The 23,665-nt window shown below is 44.0% G+C and overlaps 1 protein-coding gene across 3 annotated transcripts in view; it reads left to right on the top strand.

Moving 5' to 3' along the window:
- Positions 1 to 10,590: 10,590 nt before the first annotated feature.
- EPHA4 (EPH receptor A4) overlaps positions 10,591 to 23,665 on the top strand; it is a 107,382-nt gene continuing 94,307 nt past the window's right edge. For all 3 annotated transcript variants that reach the window (XM_054206524.1, XM_054206523.1, XM_054206525.1), the window contains exons 1-3: positions 10,591 to 10,721; positions 11,612 to 11,679; positions 16,097 to 16,760. In XM_054206524.1, the coding sequence (XP_054062499.1) occupies positions 10,631 to 10,721; positions 11,612 to 11,679; positions 16,097 to 16,760 (823 nt within the window). In that variant the 5' untranslated portion in view covers positions 10,591 to 10,630. The remainder of the gene's footprint in view (positions 10,722 to 11,611; positions 11,680 to 16,096; positions 16,761 to 23,665) is intronic.

Below are 23,665 nucleotides of genomic sequence, written 5' to 3'. Positions count from 1 at the left end.
GACAGTAGGAGAGATGGCTCCAGGCTGACCCATTCCCTGCAGGCAGCAAGGTGCCCTGGAAGTCCTTGTCACATGGAGGTCTCCTTTGGGGCTCCCTGGCATGGGCCAACCTTTCCCCCGGGGCTGGTGTTCTCTGGAATATTTACCTGGACTCTCCGGAGCCAGGGAAGTTCAGAGGAGTGTGGAAAGCTCAGTACGGATAAGCTGTGTATCCGTCATGCCAAGTTTTGTTCCAAGTCCAAAACTGAAACCTTTTTGTGGGAAGAAGTTAACTGGAACTGCTGAAGTTTCTTTTCATGGATTATTTAAGCAGTACAAGATGTTGTTAATTCTGAGTTTCTTCCATGTTATTCAGGAAAGTATGTCTGATTATGTAAATTAAAAGTTGCTGCTTAAAAATATTTTGCTTGAGAGATTGCAAAGGCAACACAGTAAATGAATTAAGATCAGAGAGTCTTGCTCAAGTGAGAAGATTGCATAAGTAACCACATGTGTTATTGAAAAATACATATTGTTTACAACGTATTCTTACAAGATCCTTAAATATTTCACTTTGAGGTTTCCTTGATATAAAATATTGCCTTCCTTCAAGTTGTCACACAGGCTGGACTCTAAGCTGATTTGCAGCTACATGCAGATTAAAACCACTATGCAGTCCCACTGCAATTTTGGATTTAATTTGGTTACTTTCTGTCTTTTTAAGAGAAACTAGAGCGTTTTCGAACCAAAAGGCACTGACTGCTTACCTAATTAAAAATGTATCCATCTGCTGGTTTGGTGGCTGAGTTGTTATTCAAAGCATGCAGATCTAAGTAGGTTGATTTATTTATGAAGACCTTATGACACTGAGAGATATGCACTCAAAAACATGTAAAAATAAATGTGGCTGCAGATGGGTAGACATACACAGATCTTTATGGAGTTCTAAATAACAGATAGAGAGAATTTGGAAAATGCGCTTTACAGGGAAGATCCTTTTATGTTGCTTCCACGTGTTTAACATTTAGAGCTCAAATAACAAAGCAGCCAGCGAACATGTTGTGAGGTAACTCCAGTCTAAATATCCTATAGTGCCTTTTAAGTTGCAATGATTGTTTCTGAAAGCTTCGTGTCAGTGATAGACTCTTAAGGAGATGCTACATTTTAAGCAATGTTTTATTTAAAGAACACTTTAAAGTGAATTTTAATTAAAGGAGAAAAAAATCATTACCACTCACAAACATCATGCGTCGGAATCAGGGTAAATGCCATCTTCTTGGATTTAATTTCATTGATGTATTGGTAAATCTCTCCCAGATTAAGTTTCTCAGTAACTACGCTCAGGTTTTGGAAACATTGAGTTCTAATGGATTCGCTCTCAATGCTACAAATATTGTTGCAATCCTCAGGTAAAGTTTATTCATCAGTTTATGGGCTCTAGGAAACTTCCCAGTGTAATGAAACCACCGTGGTATTTCCACGTGGGGTGTGGAGCTGCTGGTGTTAAACCTCACATCGTTACCGGCACAATTCCACTGGCGTGAGCTGGCTTCTTAAACTAATACAAATGGAATTATACCCACGTCTCGTATATAACACTCTCCATGAGGCTGAGTGTGTAGGTGGTCTGTGGAGGCCACCTGAAAGGAATGAGGAAAATGGAGAATGACGTGGCTGGGAACAACTTTGGAGTAGCTTTATGGCCTGTATTTCTGTTTACAGCATGGTTTCTAGTGGGTCCTTCTTGGTTTTTCTCTCATCCATGTGCCTGGCAGCATGTGTGCTGCGTTCACAGGTAAAGCAGGATGTTTTACCCTAAACAGACAGAAATTGTTAGTTTATAAACCAACTGATCACACTGGTATCCTCTGAAATTGAAAGTGTCTTGTACCAAACGATAAAGTTTCTTTCAGCAGAAATGTATTTTTTACTGAACCATGCATTGACAACTGTGTTCGGCTTCACAAAAAGATATTTCTCTAATCCCAAGGTCTGTTTAAACTGGTTCCCCAGAATATACACTTTCAGATTCCCTGTGACTCTCTTTTTATTTCCATGTCAAGACAAGCATGTGGGTTTCTTAGTGACAACAAAATATAGAAACACGGTTTGTATGTAGATTCAGACAAGGAGGATATTAGACTGAGCTGCCTTTTGGTAGGAAGCCATCCTGGCATTTCTTTGGAAAACTCTAGAGATGTTTGAATAGTCCTTATACTAACAGATGTCACCACTGGGAATCTGGTTTACTTTTACAGCTCTTTATTTGAGTATCTTGCTGGCATTTTTGGATATTTTGGAATGGTGGGGGAAATTCAAACAAATCTACGTTGTCTTCTACTTTGATCTCTCCCAAAGATATATTTTTATAAAAGTTTCAGATAGTAATCAAGGGGAGAAAAAACATAACTTTTACTTTGTGTGTTCCCTTTTTGCAGAAGGGAGCAGACCAAAAAATGACCAGTAATCCTTTCCTTTTGTTTCCAACATGCTGCAAATGGCTCTTTTCTGTTTTCCTGGTGCTGTGCAAGCCCTTAAAATGGGGGACGAAGGATCGCAATGGGTCAAGGCAAATAGTTAGTCACACTCTTCCTTAGAATTGAACCCATTGTTGGAGTAGGGTAAGCAAGTTCTACACTACTAATTTTAGGCTGCATTAGAAGCTGTGGCCAGTGTGGTAATGCGAATAAGGATTAGTAATGGTGATGGGCAGGGGAGACAGCAGAGGGGAAGGGTGGCATTTTTGTGCCCATAAAAGCTGTGGTGGTTGCACATTTCTCCCTGAGCACAGTATTTTTGCTGTTTACCTCAGGATACTGCAAGAGGAAATGTTTGGGAAAAAGATGTTGTTGGAAAAATCAACTGCATACGTGTCCGGAAAGTCTTACAATTGACTGTCTCAGTACAGCAATACCATTGAGTCATTTCTAATGGAAACCTTGCCTTAAGGTAGAATTCAGAGAGACGTGTTCCTCCTCTTTACTGCTACTACAGGCCTGTCTACAAGAAAATACACGGGGTCTGGGGCAGACTTCCATGAAAGGAATGAGATGATTACTGCTGAAGGGAAATGCAGAGGGAACTGGGACTTGACAAAGAGTGGCTGCAACTAAAGAAAAATTGTTGTTGGTGCCATCAGTGTATGAAATTAGAGGAATTAATTTGTATGTCATAAATTAAATAAATTCTTAAAATGCAGTTCATGCCCACGTAACCCAGGATGCAGGTACTGACCCGCACATGTCTTTTGTTCTAATGCTACAGTGATGCTCAGATCCCTGAGAGTGGATTTGAGATCTGGTTGTGCTAGAAGCTATATAAGAATATCTCCATACATGACAAGACCCAGTAGATGGATATAAATAAAAAGAGAAAAAGGAAATACAGTGACAGTGTTGCCCAGCACAACAAACTGCCCTATTCTCTGAACTCTTCCAACATCAGTGAAAGTACTGAGGAAAATGATGGCTGGCACTTTGACATAAAGGCACAGGTTGTTTTTTTTCCATTGTCCTTCTTGCATGTTTTAATTTCTGTGCCTACTGCTTATATGAAGTTAATTCAGAATTTGCAATATTCTGATACAAAATCAGTGCAAGTACTGAGCTAGAAGACAGGCATATGCACATGCTCACTTTTCCCCAGTTAGTGCTTCCTCTAAAATAGGGTAAATAATTTCTTACGTAATAAATGATGATTCTATAGCATCTCTGAAATCAGGACAGAGAAACACAGGCAATGCTTCAGATTGTGAGGAAAGCCCATCATTACTACTTTAAGGCTGTCCAACCTATAGAGCACAGGTCCCACTGGCTTATAGATGTTACCAAACGAAGCTGTACATCTCCATATTCTTTGCGAGAAGGGAGCAACAGGCACTGGATGCCTACAGATCTCTCCAACTTGATATTTATTTAGCATCCCTGTTTTAAGGTGGGCATTTAAGGTAATCATCTACATCCAACTTCAAAAGTTTGGCTGCAGTGGCTGTTTAAGGTCCCTAAGGAAGTCTGTGCAGAACTGGGAGCACAGCCCTTCTCCCAGATGTAAATTCCCAATCTTAATCTTTCTCCTGTCCTGTGAATGTATCAGTCATACCGGCATACGCAGAAAAAAATGCACAAACGCTTTCACTTTTTAGAATAAAAAGCAAGGATTTTATATTTGATTCTAAAGAAAGACAAAGAGTCTTCCTATTCCCTGCTATGAAAAAAACAGCACACATTAAAATAAAAGAAGGAGGGGTTGGTTTTATTTCTTACTTTAAACACAAACAGTTTTCTTCTCTATGGTTGCAGATATTTTGTTCATAATAACGGGTGGACTATCTCAGATAGGATGGTTTAATCTGAGTTAATTAGGATTTACACTCTATTAAAAGTGCCAGGAATCTTCAGTGCTCTGTAGGGAACCTGTCTCTCGTGCAGTTTGCTTGGTACCATCATTGCATAAATAATCTCTGAAAAGATCCCTGTCTCCAAACACACAGAATAAAAATGAATTAGAGCTCTGACACTCCGTTCTTTTGATTATTTTACCAGAAAAACAATTCAGAGACTTTGCACAAAAATTATCTTTATTTATAAAGAACATTTAGTGGTGCTATAAAACCAATCCTGTATCTTTTTTTTTTTTTTAAATAATATCTGCAGGAAATTATGGCAGAAAATGTAAAATTCCAATATGGAAACAAATCTGGGAAATATTTTTTTTCATTTTTATTAATTTTAGATTCATTCTGTTTCATGTGAAGTTCACAGTTCTGCCTACTTATTAAAGGTTAGTAGCTGAACTGCTACTAAAATTCAACTTTACCTTGGTACAGGCCAGAATCTAGTTTCGAAACCTTAAACTGTGACCCTGTTCTTGAAAGAGGAAAACTAAGTCTGTCTGACTAAATATTTTTTCCCACTGCAGAAAGATGGGGGTGTGTGCTTTTAAAGAAATCTGGATGTAGTTTGCAATTCTCTGTGCTTAGACTTCAGCTTTACCCTTCAAACTCAAGGAGGGCTGCTCTGAAATTGCTACAAACAGATTCCCTGCCATTTTTGGCAGAGGCTACTTCACTTGCGTTTGTTTCGTTATTAATGGGGCCCGCCGTCTCGCAGCCGCTCCAAGGAGCGCTTAGGAGGAGCCTCCCCTCTGGCTGGTGGCCCTGGCCACTGCCAGCAGCCATCCTCCCACCGGCTGCCGAGAGCCTGCCCTACATCTTCATCCCTGTAACTTTTATTTTCTGGAAGCTGACGCTACTCCCCGACAATCAGGAATGAGTAAGAGGCACAGCTGGGAAGGACTGGCAGCACAAAGCCAGTGATATTCGAAAGCAGTTTGTAATAATTAAGGTGTCTGTTAACCTCCACTGCTTTAAATAACCTTTCAGTGAAACGTAGGCAGGCACATTCCTCTCCGGGTTGCCAAGCATCTCTGCTTGCCCTGCAAACTACCTGCAGCCTTATACAGTTATTTGCATGGGTTTATTGGTCACACTTTCACATGAGAAAACCTGCAGGTTGCTGCTTCTCCCCTGGTCCTAAGGAGGGTGAGAGGCACAGTGAGCTGAGGTGGGCACTTGTATTTACCATGTTCGATCTGCTTTTTAGGTGCAAAGCGCCTGGTTTGATATCCTAGAGCATGTATTTTTTTTTCTTTGCTCTGTCTGTACTGCCCTTCAGATTTTACCTTTTGCCAGTGCCCTTTAATGTTTGTTTATTTTAGGAAGCATAAACTGTGTCGTAAACACTCCTGGCTTCGTAAACACTTTTGGCGATATGATTTCCTTTCAGGGACTTGATAATGGCATATTATAAATTTTAGACTAACTATGAGATTTGAGTTGCGTTGTCAGGAGCAATGTAATAAAAAGTACTACTTCAATTGTCATTAAAATCCCGTTACATTTCACTTACGGTTACCTAGTTTTCCCTGGCACTGTTGGTTAGAAAAGGCAAAAAATCGCTGAATCTGTCTGTCAAGTCGTCTTGACATCTGTATTGTCAAGTCACCACATGTGCCTAGTCCGAATAAAGACACTGTCACAGGTCCTGTAATAAGCATCAAGGCAGGAATAAATAGGAAACTCTTATGATGATCATGATGAAGAAAAGGAAGTGTAAATAATCTGCAGTGCCCTACGCTCACTTTTTTTGCAGAGTGGATTTGCAAATGAGCAATAAACCTGATCTTTTTCTTATTGAGGTCAGCAACAAAACTCCGGCTAATCCCAGCTGAAACAAAATCATTCTGCCAGTTTGATGTTTATAGAAATGCATATTACCTTCACGTAAACATCCTCCCGCTACGGCTTTTTGTGCTACAGATTGCAACTTCATCTAACGTAAACATGACCTGGGGAATGAAATCTTACTCAGATCAAATAAAGAGCCGTTATTCTCAAATAGCTAGCAATAAACTTTGTCAAGTAATTTATCGGCAAATATTTAATACTCACAGGTCCATTAAGAATGAGTAAATCCGGGGAGGGAAAGGCTGGGCAGAGCTGAGCACTTGCGCTGGGAAGGAGCCGGCAGTGACGCTCTGGTGCCAAGCCTGATAAAGGTGCACCTTTGGGGCATTATTCCCTTTGACAATGAGACTCTGTGTGTGTCTGTGTTAAACTTCCTGGGCTTATTTGACACTCCTTTGCAAATAGCCAAGTAGCGTGGAAGTTGTGTGGGAGTGGAGTAAGTGGGATTGCATTTTTGTGGGAAAAGGCTTTTCAGAGGAGCCCAGTGAATTTTTTCCTGCAGGCTGCGGAATTGCATACTAAAGGAAGAGCTTGTGCTTCCTCCCCCCCTCCCGGCTTTCTTCTTTTTCCTCTTTTTTTTTCCTTCCCCCCCCCCACCCCCCCCATCTAAATGTAATGCTGGGCCTCAGGAGGCCCATAAACACACAGAGCTTCCTACTGAGGTTGTCACTTGACTGACAGCAAAAAGCTTCTGGGGAGATGGACGAGCATGAGTAGGTGGACATAGAAAAATGGAGAATGAAAAGACAAAGTAAAACTAGAACGGAATGTTCACCCAAAATCACAGCCCTGTTGGGGGCTGTAATGTATTTAACTTATGAATGTGGTGTTTGTGATTGGGAAAAATTTGAAGCAACTGTATGTATATGTGTGTGTGTGAGACACTTAATATCCATTTAGAATACTCCATCAGAAATTATATTAACTGCAGAAATACATCCAAGACAAACCGCATTTGTCAGTGCCCAGCTATTCATCTACTAACATATTCCCTTGGTGTTTTTTAAATAAGAGGAAAACAGATTGTGAATGAATGGGAAATACAACAGTCTTTCAGCCCTTACATTTCAAGATGATTTACAGTTTCTCAAAAACTGCGCGTTTGTGTGTTGGTGTGCCTGTTTGTCTATACCATTTGAGCCCTGTAAACAGCTCCCTAAATAATTCAGCTGGGGTTGACCTCTATGAAGCAGACAGGATCAAACATTTAACACATTGTCATAATTACTACAGGGTGTGCGGCGAGTGAATATAGTTTCACTAAGGAGCTGAGACAAATAGAAGATCTGAGACAAATCTAAGAGACGCTGGCTGTGCTTTTTTTTCCAGCTGCATTAAACTGACCGTTTAAATGGTGTAAACTTGATTATGGTGCAAACATGATTAGTTCCCATCAAAGCCGAATCACTCCTGATAGTGAGTTACAATAATAGAAGCCGGCAGGTTGGCAGCAGGGCAGGCTGCTCAGTTAATAGGCAGCTAAGAAAAAATGTAAGAGATCCAACGGCTCTAACAAAATTTTAAGGAATAAATTTTGATGTAAGGTACTTTGTTGTAAGGTGGAAATACTTGCTGAAGCTGAGAACAGAATTTAGTCCAAGTATCGATGACGTCTGTTAAAACCAAGCTGGGTTTTTACAATCCGTTGAAATGACACGAAGTAAGGAAATTTGATTATTTTGGCAAGGCTTCTTATAAAACCCCTTTTCTTGGAGCCAAAATGTGGTGGATTTGGTAGAATTGCAAACATTTTAGTTTATGACATTTGCAGGGCCTTTGTACATTGTCTGTGTTTATTTTATGTGAATTTTTTTAACAAATTAAAATAGCATTAATATAATAGAAGTATTTTTAAGGTTTCAAAGTATTTAATATTTTTTATGACAACTGACTTCTCTGGCATTGCAACAAAAATAACTTCGGTTAAGAAAAGATGTTCTGATGCTCCACCTTTCCCATAAAGTTTTATCCTGATTTACAGTAGATCCGTCAGATGCATCAAAGATATGAAAAGAACACTCAGATCGCTTTAATTGAGGACTGCCTATATTTTTGTGTAAATAATAAAAAAAAGGAACTAATCCTTTTCTTCCTCCTCATTAGTCCAAGAATTCTTGTAGATAATTAAAGTCAGGAAGTACAGGTTTTAAGAGTTGTATTGACTGTGCTACGCTGTTTTCTAGCTCCCATTATCCAAGCAGCCGCTTAAAAGATTTATTTTCTACAGAAAGAGAAAAATACACCAGCTATCTTTGCAGAGTTATCTTTAAGGTTCTGCCACTGGGTGCTGCAAAATAAATGTTCAAGGTAAAGGAAATCTGAGCCTCAGACTATGGAAACCTCATTGTAAATATTGTTTAATAAACCTTTTTAAAGCTGTTTAAAAAAAACCAAGACAACAACAAAATCAAAAAATGCATCCTACCTAAATCTTGACCTAAAATTAAGAGGTGAAAGATACTCTGTATTTTGAAGCAAAAAGTATTAGTAAGAGTGTATTTTGGTTTATGTTTTTATTTATTATGGTTTTTTTAAAAAGGATTATGTTTTACAGATATTTGAATTTGGATAAAAAGTGGAGTGATTTAAAGAGAAAACAGCTGATTCACGCCAGGCGTGTTTCCTGTTGCACAAAATTGTTAGTCAAACTTTAAGATCTATTGAAAATACTCTTCTAACTAATCGAGCTTCTACGTGGGGTTCTGTGCTTAAACTGAATTAATGTGGCAACAACTCGGTTTACCCCAGACAAAAGAAAAATCTTTAGAGAGTCTGGGTGCGATTCCCTGAAACCGGGGTGCTGGGATGAAGCCGGGGTGCTGGGATGCAGACGGGAAGAATTTGTGTCCTGCGCGGGGCAGATCCGCGTTACCGGGAGGGCGATGCTGGGGGATCGGGGCGATGCTGCGGCTGCCCGGGCACACGCGCCGCTCCCGGCTCTCCTCCAGCAGGGTTTTGTCCCCAGGCGCAGAGGGTGAGGGAGCTGCATCCACAGGCGAAGGAGTTTGTTACCGCCCTTCTCATCTGGGGGAAACTGAGGCAGCGCCGCCGTCAAGTACCACAGGTGAAAACTCCGGGTGGTTTCAGTGCCCGGGAGCAGGAGGCGCTTCAGGAACGGGCGTCTGCGAAGCTTTCCGAAGCCAAAGCAGCGCGGGCCGCCGCCAGCGGCGTTACCGATAAGGGCAGTGCCGAACCGGAGCCCGACAGCCGCGGCCAGGCGGGGAGAGGGGCTGGGGGAGCGGGGGCCGCCCGTCCTGCCGGGCTCGGTCCCCCCCGGTGCTCTTCCTGCTGCTGCTGACAGGCCGGGGGGCGGCTTTGTGAATACGGGCCGTTTAGGGAACACAGTGGTACACGCTGACACCGAGGACTGAGCCGACTTTTAAAAACTATGCGTTTATTGTAAATACGCGTTTAGGGAGTTAAAACATATACATGTTCTCACGGTCAAAGTGGTCAAAGCGAAGCAGAGATGTAGTTACGTACTTTTTGTTAAAATTAATACGCCTCAGTGGCATCAGCCAGTACAGGTGGTGTTCGGTACACGGCTGCTTTGGATTCTGGGGGGTCTCTGTACGTATATATTCCATACCGGGGGCGCACGCAGGAGCGTGTGGGCCCTTACTGGTCTCGGCAGCGCCCGTTCCAGCGTTCAGAGGGACTCGCTCCGACCCCCGGCTTTTCCCTAAACTACCCCCGTCCCCGGCTGCTGCCCTGTGCATAAAGGCATTAATGTTCGAGGTAAACGGGGCGCTCGTCCTCCGCTGCTGTGTCCGGGGAAGCTCCGCCGGGAGCTGCCCGCTTCTCCCCCGGCGCTGCTGGGATCCCCGTTTCCCGGCGGTGACCGCCGCCGCGCCCCCCCACGCCCCCGCCCGGGGCACGGGGCAGGGAGGGCCGCGCCGCCCCCGCTAGGTGGCGCTGTTGCTCAACAGTGGCGCGCGGCGGGGCGGGGCGGGCGGCGGGAGGCTGCGGGGCCGCCCCGGGCTCGGCTCGGGGAGGGCCGTTCTGCGCGGCGGGCCTGCGGCTCCCCCCGCCGCTCCGCGCACCGGGGGAGAGCCTGAGGGCAGCTCCCAACTTATTCTTTTTTTTTTTTCCCTTTTTCTGTCACTTTTTTGTGCTCGGACACTGTCAATGTTAAGGACCCCCGCGGAGCGCCCTCCTCCCGCTCGCGGGGGGGCCGGCAGCGCACTCCACAGCCCCCCGCGGGGCGCCGCGCCCGGCCCCGCGCTCCGCGCCGCCGAGCGGCGGGGGCGGGCCGGGGCGGTGCGGGCGGCGCGGAGCGGGCGGCGATTGGCGGGCGCGGCGTGACGGGCAGGCGGCGCCCCGCCCCCTTGGCAATGTCTATCGCCCGCCGCGCGCCGCATGTAGGCAGTTATTCCACTGGGATAGAGCGGCCGGAGCGGCGGCGGCATGGCCGGGGTCCCGTTCTGCGCCCTCCTCCCGCTCCTCGTCGGCGTCTGCGGGGCCGTCACCGGCTCCCGGGTCTATCCTGCCAACGAAGGTGAGGCGCTGCGGCCGGGCTCCGCGTTCCCCCGGCGGGACACCGCGGGTGGGGGGGGACGCGAAAGTTCGGCGCCCCCCGGGGCGGACGGCGGGCGACGGCCCCCTCTCACCGCCTCTCCCCTCGCCGCCGGGACCGGCCGTCCGGCGGCCGCTGACCCGTCAAAGCAGTGCCCCGCGGGGCCGCCCGTGGCGGCGGCGCAGGTGTCGCGGGGCGGAGCGGCCCCCGCCGTCCCTCCGCTCCGCCGCCGGTCCCCTGGGTCGCTCCGTCCCGTCCCGTCCCACGGGGGTGCAGCGCTCCCGCCAGCGGCGCCGGGGCGGCCCCCAGCCAGGAGAGCGGCTCACGAAACCGGTTCTCCCGAGAGCTCCCGGCGGCGCCGCAGCCCGTCCCCGGGACAGTTCCGTGGCGGTTCCGCGGGGCAAGCCCGCCGCCGGCCCCGTCGGGGAGCCCCCGCCGTGTCTCTCGGTGCGCGGCCCCGCTCCCGGCCGGGACTGGGCGACTCCCGCGGTCTCCCTAAGTAACGATGTTGCACGGATCGGTAACTCCCAGGCGGCGGAAAAGGCGGTGTAGCCCGCGGGAGCGCCCCGTTGCCGGCCGGCGCCTCTCCCCTGGGAGCGCTCTCCCCCTGCCGGGGGCGCCGGGGGGATCCGCGGTTCGCTCCGCGCCCTGCGAGCGGCTCTGACCCGCGGGGGCACGGGCGTGCGGCCCCTCAGCGCTACGAGAGACACTTTCCAATTATTTAAGGCATTGGCGCGGTCGGAAATAACGTTTCAAGTTGAAGGTGGATGCGATCATGCTCCACACATATGGAAACGCTCAGGTAAACGGTTTATTTTAATATTGCCTTTTGGCAGCTGGAATTTAATCTATTTTATTTGTACCTTTTTCAGTTACCTTGCTGGATTCCAGATCAGTTCAGGGAGAGCTGGGGTGGATAGCAAGTCCGCTGGAAGGAGGGGTAAGTTTTAAACCGCTATCTGATCAAAAGCGTAAAGGGGGTGATTAGTAACTTTCAGAGAGTCCTAATGGCCCGATTATTGTTGATTGTGGTGGGGAGGTCGGATTTCTTCCCTGGCTTACCAAGTGAATTACTCTTTGTTGGAGAAACTCTATACTCCCTTCGGATAGTTCTGTCATGGAAGAAGTGGAAACCAAAAGGGCAGAAAAGAGGTTTCAGAATTAGGAGATTGGTTGAGGCATGGGCTTAGATGCCTATTTAAAACTGAAATACCAACAAGAAACGTGATCTGGCGACTGAACTGGCATTCTTGACTGTAATTATTATATCTGTGGGCCGTCTCGACTGGGAGATGTTCAGGGCAATTGCTGTTCTATTTCTGGATGAAGGAGTAGGGATCAATATACAAGATAGACCTTTTGGCGTGACGGGACAGTTGTCCTATTGCAGGCTGTAAACATCGTATGTTTTGATGTCTGAACAAATAAACTGAAGCACGCAGTGCTCAACAGCGATTCCTTGGAGTTTGTTTTTGTGTACTTTTCAAAGAGACGATTGTAGGAGAAGATCGCGTGAATTCATTGCCCCGTGGTGATGTGATGACATTAAGAGATTCGCGCATGCATTGCTGGGGCTTAGAGCTGCTTTGCTTAGTAAGTTGCAGGCAGGATACCTCTACTAATTTAGCTTTATATTAGCGGATGGGCACCTTGCTGTTCCTTCATCGGTGCCCCATCCTGCAGGGTGCCCGGGGCCTCTGTGGGAAACGCCTGAGAACGCTGGACTCTGCAGTTGGTGGGATCTGGTGGAGACCGTACTTCATGGGATCTCTTAGGATTTTTTTGTAATAAGCAATTAGAAAGGCTTTTTGTTTCTTAAAGTGAACAATTTATGAAGAATGCCAGCAATGCACACTAAACATTAATATAAAAATCATCCCACCTCAAATCCTTTTAATATTAAATGAGTAAAGCAGCTTAGTATGCTTAAGCAGAAGTAACGAAGTCAAACTGATTGAAAAATAAAAGTGCTGAAAGATCAGGACCTGTGCACAACAAAGCACTGGATTCTTCGGGAAGCCTACAAATTTACTTTTTTGTGTGCGTTCCCACTTGTAATTAGAAGAAGCAGAGCTAAGGAAACAGCAGTGAGTGGAAGGAATCCGAGGTTGCGTTGGCTGGTGATGCATTATGCATAAGCTCTGAATAACCATAACACGGGAGAGTGGGGGATTGTTTTGCTCCCCCATTGTTGTTCTGGGTGAACTTGACTACAGTCCTGGCTTGTGCTCTGCCTGAGCACACTGTGCTGTCCCCGAAACTCGTTTTTTTCAAAGAGTGGGGAAGTGATTGGCAGGCCTCTGGCAGCGCCGGCAGTGCACGTTCGCTGCTGATTGCAGGCAATTGCCCTCATCTTTTGACAGTGTGGAAAGGTACAGCTCTATCTCGCTGAGAGTCGGGCTTCCTTCTTAATCCTGCACCCTGGAAAGGTCAGTTAATGAGACAAGGTCTTTCATACGGCTTTCCAAGGGATATCTACACTGTATATTAAAATAGGACCTAAAATACAAGTTTTAATAAGTCGGTAGTAGAATTGGTGATCAGAGGACAGCTGTGTATTATTAACGGCTGTTGGATTCCCCCTTTTCCCCCATGTTTTCTCTGAAAGCGCCATGCAAGCTCAAGAAGGAAAATGCCTGCTCTTATTGTGGACGTGACTCGTTTCACTAAACCTACATACATGTGTTCTATTTTTAAGCCAGTAGTGAAAAATTTAAGAGTACATGGTCTGTCTCTGAGATACAGTGCTTGGAAAGCATTTATTTTAACTTCATATGCTGCAGACTTATTTCAAGCAGCAGAAATGAACTCCTCCTTTATCTTCCTGGGAAGATTCTGTCCTTCAGTGCTAGTTTTTCTTTAACCGTTGTGTACCTTACTGTCTGTTAAAAAGGGTATTTTTCTAGATGTATACCACGCAGTTCCTGAGGTGTGAGGGTTGTGTGGTTAAGAAGGGCTGGAGATAAACATAGTCATTTAGCAGTGACTAGCAGTAATCAAATATATAGTAGCCCTAGAGGAATTAATGAATTGCGTTATAAATGTAATTAATGATTTACTCTTGCATTTTACAGTTGAAAAGCAGGTTTTGCGCCCAGAATGTTTTACTCTGCGTCATTAAACCGTGGGAAGAGTTGAATTATAAAAGTTAATTTCAGCTTGAAAGCAAGAAGTTACAGCTTTGACCACATGCTTAGAGTTACAAATAGCTTACAGTGGCTGGAAATTTTGTCCTGTAGTTATTTTCAGGTCCGGCAGTAAGACGTGCTTAGGTTTGTTTTGCGTATGTGTGTTTATGAAATAAGAAACTCAGCTCTATATATTTGCTTGTTTGTCAGGAGACAGGGTTGTGTTGAGGACCTGATCTGAAACTTGCTGAATTTAGTTGCAGTCTGTCCGTTGACCTCAGCGGTCTCTTTATTGAATCCTCTAGCAGCATCCTCCATTGTATGAATGTACTAAAGGAAATCCCGTCAACAAGTATTATTTCCCTCTGCTTCTTCCTTTCTCTTGTACCACACACAATATAGGTAGCGTAGACAGCCTGAAGATAAGCAGAATAGAAAGTGATGGATCATAAAGACAATATTGTAACAGTAAACTAGCGGTGTGGCAGCTGTAAATTAAACAACTCTGTCTTCTTACTAACACCATGTTACACTTTACATTGATAGATGACTTTTTAAGATTTATTTTTTCCTTTTCTGTGAAAAGGAGTGACATGCTGAGTATTGATTTTTCCCCCCTCCTTCATTTTAATTTGCAGTTATCTCCAGGCAGCAAATAAAATATTATTCTTTCTGCTCCTAGTGACTCATGGTGCTAACTACTGTCATTCTATAAACGGATTCAGCTAAGCTGGAATCTTTTTAAGTAAAAATCACTTGCATAAGAGCAATCCTTGTGAGAAGAATGCAGGATATTATACAAGAAGCCCCTTAACGTTAAGAAGGCTTCTGTTTATCAAAGCCGCGGCTTTGGTAGTTCTGAAAAGCACTTCTGGGAAGTCTCTTTTAAAGTTACTACTGTTTTCCAAGGATAATTTTATATGCTTCATTGTATTGCCTGCAAACCCAGACAGTATAGCATTATCTAATATATTATTTTTTAAAGAAGGATTTTTCTGATACTGAAGTGCTATGGGTTTGTGTTTGGTGTGGTTTTTTTTTTTTTGCTGTAAAGATCTGTCTCCCCGATGCCCTTTCTTCCCTCCCTCTCCCTAACAGGACAGCACTGTGATAAACTTTCTTCTATCTATGATAATACAGTTGTTTTGTTTTTTTTTTTTTCAAAACTGTTGGTTATACATGCTTTACTTTTATAGTTCATGATGCTGAACTGCTGAATTAGGGCCAGATCTCTTCTTTCCATACCTTCCTTGGTCTGCATGTATTGTTTCATAATTATGTAGCCTGTTAGTTTGGTGCATCTGAAGAGGCCTGAACTTGATTTGAGGGGTGTGAGAGTTTTGAAGCATGCTGGTACCCTCATCTTTCAGCATTTACCCACTCTGCTAACCTTTTTGGGTTTTTGAGAACATGAATTTAGCTATTTCCTGACGTTTCCTCTGGGACAACATGTGCGATAGTCCTTATTTTTCTGCCTTCCCACTAATAAGAAAGTTTGGATAACAAAGTTATGTCAGTGTTGCTGGTAGACTGATGATGTTGTCTCCTTACCTGTCCTTCCACCTCGAAGTGCCACCCAAGTCAAGGACCCCGTTCTCTGTAGACAGATATTTCTGCCCAGCTCCAAAGTAAAGGCTATTTGCTGAGTGTGTCTGGGACATTGCTAGCCCAGGAAAGTAGTTGGCGGCTTAGAGGAATAATGAGGGGTGGTTTAAGAGTTTAAAATATGTGGTAGTGATGTCAGAAATGTGGATGTTACTGAGTCATGCGATCTCACTGCTTGATACTCCTGTGTAGAAGATGGGGTCCATGCGTTACCTGCCTTCTCTGCCGCAGGGGAAACACCATAGTGTCTGTGCTGTACTATGGGTCTGCGAGGTGCCGCGTGTAGCCCTGATCTAGGCAGGATCCTGTGGGCAAATAAACATAGTAAGTTGAGAGAGCATTCTTGGATTGGTTCAGAGGGCCTTTAAAACACATGCATATTCCTCGAGATGTTACTTGATTTGGAGCTTGTTTCTCCTGAACAAATTCTTCTTTTAAGGTCCAAGTATTTGAGGTCCTGGCTATGGCTTGGTCTGCTGGTTTGGGTTTTTTTTTTTTGTTTTCCTGTAATGGAAAAAAACGCAATCTCTGCGTTAGTTGTGGAAGCGCGGATTATGTTTGTTGTGAAGCTGTGTTGTTCTTTTTAATGCTGATGTATTTTTCTTCCCCTCTCCCTCTTTGCAGTGGGAGGAAGTAAGCATTATGGATGAGAAGAACACTCCGATCCGCACCTATCAAGTCTGCAATGTGATGGAGCCCAGTCAGAATAATTGGTTACGAACTGATTGGATTCCCCGTGAGGGGGCTCAAAGGGTATATATTGAAATCAAGTTCACGCTAAGAGACTGCAACAGCCTGCCAGGTGTCATGGGAACTTGCAAAGAGACTTTCAACCTTTATTACTACGAATCAAACAATGATAAGGAGCGTTTTATTCGAGAGAGCCAGTTTGCCAAGATTGACACCATTGCTGCTGATGAGAGCTTCACCCAGGTGGACATTGGTGACAGGATCATGAAGCTGAATACAGAGATACGGGATGTGGGACCACTGAGCAAGAAAGGGTTTTACTTGGCTTTTCAGGATGTCGGTGCCTGCATTGCTTTGGTGTCTGTTCGTGTCTTCTATAAGAAGTGCCCTTTGACAGTTCGAAACCTGGCACAGTTTCCAGACACCATTACTGGGGCTGATACGTCCTCTCTGGTGGAGGTTCGTGGCTCCTGCGTCAACAACTCGGAAGAGAAGGATGTGCCAAAAATGTACTGTGGGGCAGATGGCGAATGGCTGGTGCCCATTGGCAACTGTCTGTGCAATGCTGGCTATGAAGAACGTAATGGTGAATGCCAAGGTAGGATGAGACATATTGTACTCTTCATTAGGGCTTAGTTGAATGCGTAATTGAATCGGAGATGAGAGTAAATGGAGTAAAGCCAGTAATTAGCAGCCCCTGTGGGATGCGGTGGGACAGAGGGGTTTAATGAAGAAGTCCAATAGCTCCAGGTGGCAAGGCTAAGAATTATATAATGCAAAATACATGATGATGCTGGAATAGGCAGAAGGCGAAACACATTTTCTAGCAGGCGCCTAAATTTGAATTGGCTCACGATAGTCACTGAAATGTGAATGACTGCAAAACAGTGCAGTCGAGCTACCATCGTTTAAAGAGACAAATCTTTAAAGTTTTGTCTGAAGTGAACTTTGTTAAGCACAGGAAATTCTGGCAAAGTCTCCTTTGAATAATGCAGTGGGGTAAGAACCGGTCGGGGAGGGGGGAACAGGAGTTTTAGCTGGATTACTTTCCCACTTTGGGAAGGGGAAGTCTTTGGTGTTTTACTTGTTGCAAATTTCTAGCACTAAATAACCCTTTGATATTTGACACTGCTGCCTTTGTTAAATATTTTCATTTCTCAGAGGGTCGCTATTGTCAGCTTAATAATAGAGGTGCTAGGATACTCTTAGAAATGCTCAAAGTCTCCACCCCACCCTCCCACACACACCATCCTGTGTGCTGCAGAATTAGGGATTAAAGTTTGTATAAAAGACAGATTATCCTAAAAAGAAAAAACCCAAACCCTTCAAAACCTATCTTCTCTTCAGCTCCTCTTTCTGGAAAAAGAAGATGTAAGAGGTTAGGGAAGAAGAAAAGGGAGCATAAATAAAATATCTTTAGCCTCAGCTTCTAAACTTTTGCTCATGTAAGCATAAACTAAGATCAAACTTAAATGGATTCTTGCACAGGTCAGTGAGTTTGATTTTGCTGGGTGCTGAATATAAGGTGCTCAACTCCTTAGTGGATTTGGACCCATGTTTTTGGAAAAGGCTCTTGAGGGCCAGATGACTTTGCTTCACATCTTGGTGCGTTTTTCACTAGGTCATTTTCTTCATCTTGAGACTGACAACAAGATAGCAGAGCAAGTAACTGACTGCTTTTGTGCTAGACTCCTAAGAGAACAATGTCTTTTGAATGTCCTACTTGATTTCTTTTAAATTGTAATGTACAGTCAATATGAAGTTCATTATTATGCATTGAAATTGAGCTTTGGCAGGAAAGAAGCGCCAAGTATAAACTTCCGCCTTCATTTCTAGTGGAAAAATCCTAAGTGTGCTGTATCAGTAACAAAATTACCATGGGCTGAAAGATGAGCAGCATGATGACAGGGCATTGTGTCTGAGGTGAATTACTCTGTTTTTTTGGAACTTTGTGAGATGGAAACTGGAAAACCTGTGTATCGTTACACATGTGAACCTGTGGCTGTGGTTCTGACTGGGTGCTGCTGGGGAGAGGTGTTGGTGCCTGGGGAGGTGCTGTTACTTTCTAATAGCTTGATAACTTCTGGAGAAAGCTTCTTGACACCTTTACAGCCTGGGTTGTGAGAGGAGGAAGTGAATGGGGGTGGGGGGGGAAAGCATCTTGGTTTATTGCATGGAGATTATTCCGCCTTCTCCTAAAGGCCTTTTGGGTCAATACTGGGTCACTCAGATTGACACAGATTTACCATTTTTTGGTGTCAGTGGCCCAGATGTGATGAGCTAATTGTCTAACAAATCCTGTGTTGTTCAAGGGAGATCTCTAGAGGTTTTGCTGGTGGGCAGTAGTGGTAGCGGGATGCTTTTTTAATTTATTTTTGTGGTGTTGGACTAGACCTTGAGGATGAATGTCAGTTTACCTACTGGCTCTCAGCTGCATCCGGGGAAGGTTGGGCTCAGGAAACCCAATTCTCCATTTCACAAGGAAAAGGAAGATCAGATGATGCCATGTTTACAAAGGAGATAGAAATGTTCTGTCTCTTGGGCTCTCCAGAGTGAAGCTGGCCTGTACTAGTCGTTTTGAGAGGATTTGAGCCAGCATGCAATTTGAAAGTGCTAAACCCATTTCGTCAGCGGTTATTTGTGGTTTCCTCTTCTCACGTTTGCCATTCTTCAGCCAGAACAGTTTACTGGGAAGCTCCTCTTCATGAATTCATGAAGTTTACCAGAACTATGCAGCTTGCTCTCTGGTTTCCAGCGAGGCTGTTAAAGCAGTTTGGCCTTTGACACTGCTGAATGAGGCTTCCCCTTTTCTTACCCCACTCAACTTCATCGTTCAGCAAATGTTCTGCTCCGGCAGGTTTTTGGAGGGGAGGAGGAGGATGAAGTGAGGAGGATTCCTGTGGTTTTGGTACAGAGGATTGGGAGTGGGGGGGAGAGACTTTGAGTTTGGGAAAGGCTGTGAAAGGGTGCCGGGCAGGGACTGGAGCTGGTGAGCAGGTTCCACCCCAATTGTTTTTCAATAGGTTGACTGTGGCAGGACAAATACAAGGAAAGGTCAGAGGTTGTCCGTTTCCTCATCCATCTTCCCCTGTGATCCTAGGGTCAGAGTTAGGATTGATTAAGATCTTGAATGTTTGACAAAAGCTCGGTGGGCAGAAATAGTTTAGGCCAGTGGATCGGGGCTTTGCACTTGTTGGGAGATCCACAGGAGACGTCGGAGCTCTCTCTCCTCTCCTGGGACCTGCCCCTGCCACACGGTGCTGGGACGGACCAGCTGGTGCTGGGGTTACTCTAAAAGCTGCTTCAAGTTCACTCAGCCTTCTGGTTTTTAAATAATACATTTTCCTTGAGCAGCCTAATTTCTGATGTGTGTGTGGGAAGCGTAATGGGGAGCCACTTCACATCTGAAGTGGTTCCTGTAGTGGGAGTTAATGACTCTCTGACCTTGAACAGGATTTTTAAAAATTGTGTTGGTGATATGGAAGTGTTCAAATATGATGACAAAAAACTGTCCCTCTGCTGACTGCTTTTTTTTTTTTCTCCGCTGACTTTATTGATGATAATCTGTGTGTGTGTGTCTATATATGTATGTATAAATGCAAAAACTCAAGGCAGAAAGGGAAAGGAGCCAAATATTTAATCCATATTTATTTGGGAACCTTCACAGGTGTGTCACAGGAGTGGTTCCACAAAATTGGTCCTGATCAGTAGAAATATTAGGTGAGCACCGATTCTTTGCTTACAGCTGAATTTGTAGCTGTGAACTTGATGCTAAAAAAAACCCCAAGTTGCTTTTTTTTTTTTCTTACTACTATTTATTTTTCCCTAAACCTCCTGTGTTAATGGCTATCCATGTAGGAGAGCATAAATGTGGAATATTGTTGATGGAACATGACTAGCCCAACTAGTGGCACATCTCAAGGCTAAGGTAATTAGTGCTTTAGGGCAAAGTTGAGACATAAAGTAATTTTAAACTTTGCTTGTATGCATCATTGTTATGTAAATTGTTTTGTTACATATTAATATAATGTGGTTTCGGTTTAGTTATGATTTCCTTATGATAAAATGCATATCTTTTTAAATCAGAGGAGGAGGGGGGAAAACAAGCAGGAAGGAAAAAAGACAGATTAAAGAAGCAATAGACTGTAGCCATCTGTGATGATTTTGATGCTGTGAAATTACAAATCTCAATTTTAGACCTGCCATTTAGTATAAATATGTGAGACAGTTGAGATTTTTACTGTGATATTGTAAAGGTTATGAGAGCCAACAGCTTTGTCTTCATCTACACTTGCTTTTTTGAGTTGTGAATTGGCCAATTGGCAGAAAATCCAGTGTCATTTAAAATATGGCTCAGTCCTGGTTTCACATCACTGCTGTTTTTAGAATTTTCCTTCGAACTTTGATAAGAGCATCCCTAAGAAGTAATAATTTGAATGATAAGATTCTTTTCATCTTGGAGGCTTTGAAGAGTGGCTGTGATCATTGAGAGCAGCAGTTAGTTCAGTTTACATCAGAAGGTTACAGTCTAATTACATTTTTTTTTTTTTTTCTGAGATAAGATTTTTGGATGGTGGGTTTTGTAGGGGTGGGGAAGTAAAGTAATTTCTGTGTACTCTTCCATTTTAGTCATAGACAACTTTTTTTTTTGTCAGAATAGCATTGATGAACAGTCTGGTTGCACAAAAGGGTAATCAGAAGGGTGACTAAGTCTGCAGATTTGAAATTTCAGAAGGATTTTTTTCAGGTTGATTATTTTTGGCAGGGAAAAAAAAAATGCACAGACTCAACATGTTACATTTTAAAAGGAGCTGAGAACACGGAAGCTACCAGGAGGGGCATGGGAGCGATACTGAAACACAGTCTGTCTGAACCAAATTTAGTTGGTTCTGTTCTCTGCTGAAGGAGTGATTTGGTTATGTTATGTTCTCATGTAGCTCAATAGATCTTCCAAGGGTTGCTCCCTCTGTGATTTTTTTTTTATTTTATTTTTTTTTTTACCACCTGGTGCATTTCAAAGATCTCCATTTAAACGTCGTTGCAGGCTCTTTACCGCTTTCCGGCTCCCTGGCCCCCTCAGAAGTCAAGCTACAGTTGTCAAGCAATTGTCCCTTCATGTGTCCCTTGCAGAAAGGCTGGGATTGCTTCATTCTGAATTCCTGACAGCTGGCGCACAGGGGGGCAATATCTAGTCCTTATTCTGCATGTTACTGGTAAAAAGCACGGCCCTCGGAATCAAATCCAGATGAGTTGTTGCAGTGGTATTAATTTCATGGCAGGTCTGTGTAGACTTTTGTGGAGCATAGAGACCATCTTCTGTTTTATGTGTGTTGGGTTTGTTTTTGGTTTTGCTTTTGTTTTTTTTTTTTTTTAAAAAAAAAAAAGGCAAACCAAAACTTTTCAGACAACTCATCTTGTGTGTGATGACTTCAGTAGTTAGATGTCGGCTGGGTAGGGGTTATTATCTGTCTAATAATATGCTCCGCTGAGCTTGGTCTTTATTGTGCTTGTGAGAAGTGATTAAAGAAATGCTCAGCAGTACACTTCAGTCTTTTGAGACTGCATCAAAAAGCCCCCCAAAATTGTGAGATAAATATCTTATCTGGTTTCGTTCCATTTATGCCACATCCTTTTGATATGTTGTGGGGAGCAGGTGAGGTCACACAGTTTTGTGAATCAGAGACAATTAACACTCCCATGACTAAATGGCCATTTTATGAATATTCAGAGCCTGCTTCACCTCCCTGGGAAGCAAACATGTTGGTTCCCTTCTCTTTCCTCCTGCTGGAGACTAAGGAAGCTCTCCCTGTGAATGGGGATTGGCAGCTGTCGGCTGCTTTGCTTTTTGCATGCAGCAAATTCCTCATTTACATCTTTTGTATACACCCTCATGCAAAGTAGCACACCCATTTCCCCATTTCACAAAGGAGATAAGAGCTTCCTTTGGAAACACCAGCCAGAATCTCCTTCTGTTTATGCAGAGCTCAAAGATTTGGATTTTATGCAAATGGATTCTGTTTTGATTTTTTTTTGATCTCTTTGTTTAAGAGATAGTGTAATATTTGCACAGTGTGCTCCTTGTATCCCAAGGTCTCCTCTTGACTAGGACTCTTTCCCCAATCTCCGCAGCCCAAGCAAGCGGGTGTGTGGGACAGTGCTATGCTCCAAAACCCTGGCCTCATTTGTAAAATGATGGCTGGAGGTGCACGGAGCACCATTTCTTATGTCTGGTGGAGCTGCAGGCCTTTGGGTGTCATCTTCTCTAGATGTCCACCAGTGTCTGTGAGGCCCTTCTGTAGCTACAACCTCAGCTGGGGCAATGACCATCTTGGGAGGTGGGTTTCCAGGCTAGAAGCGTGCGTGCACACATGTGTATGGAAAAAGCACTACATTTTATGACACTTTCTATGTGTTGAGTTGACCCTGGTGTAGTGCCCTTCGCTTCGCTGGCCTGGTGGCAGAGATGGGCTTGGCCTACGGCTGTGGTTTGACGCTAAGGGGAAAAGGGGCTGGTGGCACTTGGGTAAACATGCGCAAATGAACTGCTGTCTTTATTTATTGAAAGAAAATAATCTGTGAGAAAAGTTCTGCTTTCTTAAGCCTCATGATTACACAAGAACTCTTACTTGGTTTTATTTTGGGTTTTAGTGGCTTTCTTTTCTTTTTAACTTTTTTTTATTTCAACTTTATTTAAAATTGCCTTTGGCTTGAAATAAAGCTGAGGCTCATTAAATGCTCCCGAAACACAGGCTTGTTCAGAACGGATTTGTTGAAAGGTTTATTGAAATAAGTTAGAACACATGCTCCATGAATGCACTGTATTTCTTTAAAGTACTGGTTTTGATTTTGTGTCTTTATAAATCAGTGGTATGAAATTGGGACCCTGATGATGTTGGGGCGACATCCTATAAGAAACCAGAAGGAAAAACAAGGTTGTGGGGGGTTTTCGTTTTTCTTGGATGTCCAATTAGTGTTTAACTTGAAGGTAATTTCACAGGGGTAGTAAACTGCTCAGTGTGAAACCTGGTGGCATAATTAAATGGAGGAAAGGCTCTTTAAAACAACAAAGGAACGTGCAAAAAGTTTGCTTTTGTCCTAATAGTCATCCAGAAGGGGAGGTCATGCTGTTTAAACTACAATATGGATGGGCTATTAAGGTTTAAAAAAAAAAAAAAAAGCTAAACTGTATGGTTGGTATTTGCTTTGGCTCATTTCCTCGTGGATGCCTAGAGAAAATTCAGTTTGCTGGTGGGTTGGGGTTGTTTTGTTTTGTTTTTTTAGATGGATGGGCTTAAATCTCACTAAAGAAATCTGTGAAGATTAAGTTCATCTATACATACACACTAAAAGAGGTGTGCTCAGAAACGAGACTCATATTTGCTGGGGGCCTGGTGCTGCAGGACACAGGCTGCAGAGAGGTGGGGGTTTCAGCAGGCTGGGCAAAGGAGGAGGAGGAGGGATGCTCTGGTACTGCAGAGGACAGAGGGAGGAAGACTAGGTCGC

Source organism: Rissa tridactyla, chromosome 6 (genome assembly GCF_028500815.1).
Source record: "Rissa tridactyla isolate bRisTri1 chromosome 6, bRisTri1.patW.cur.20221130, whole genome shotgun sequence".
NCBI classification, from domain to species: Eukaryota; Metazoa; Chordata; class Aves; order Charadriiformes; family Laridae; genus Rissa; species Rissa tridactyla.
Note: the sequence above shows the minus strand (reverse complement) of the source record. Positions and strands in the feature narration are given on the sequence as shown.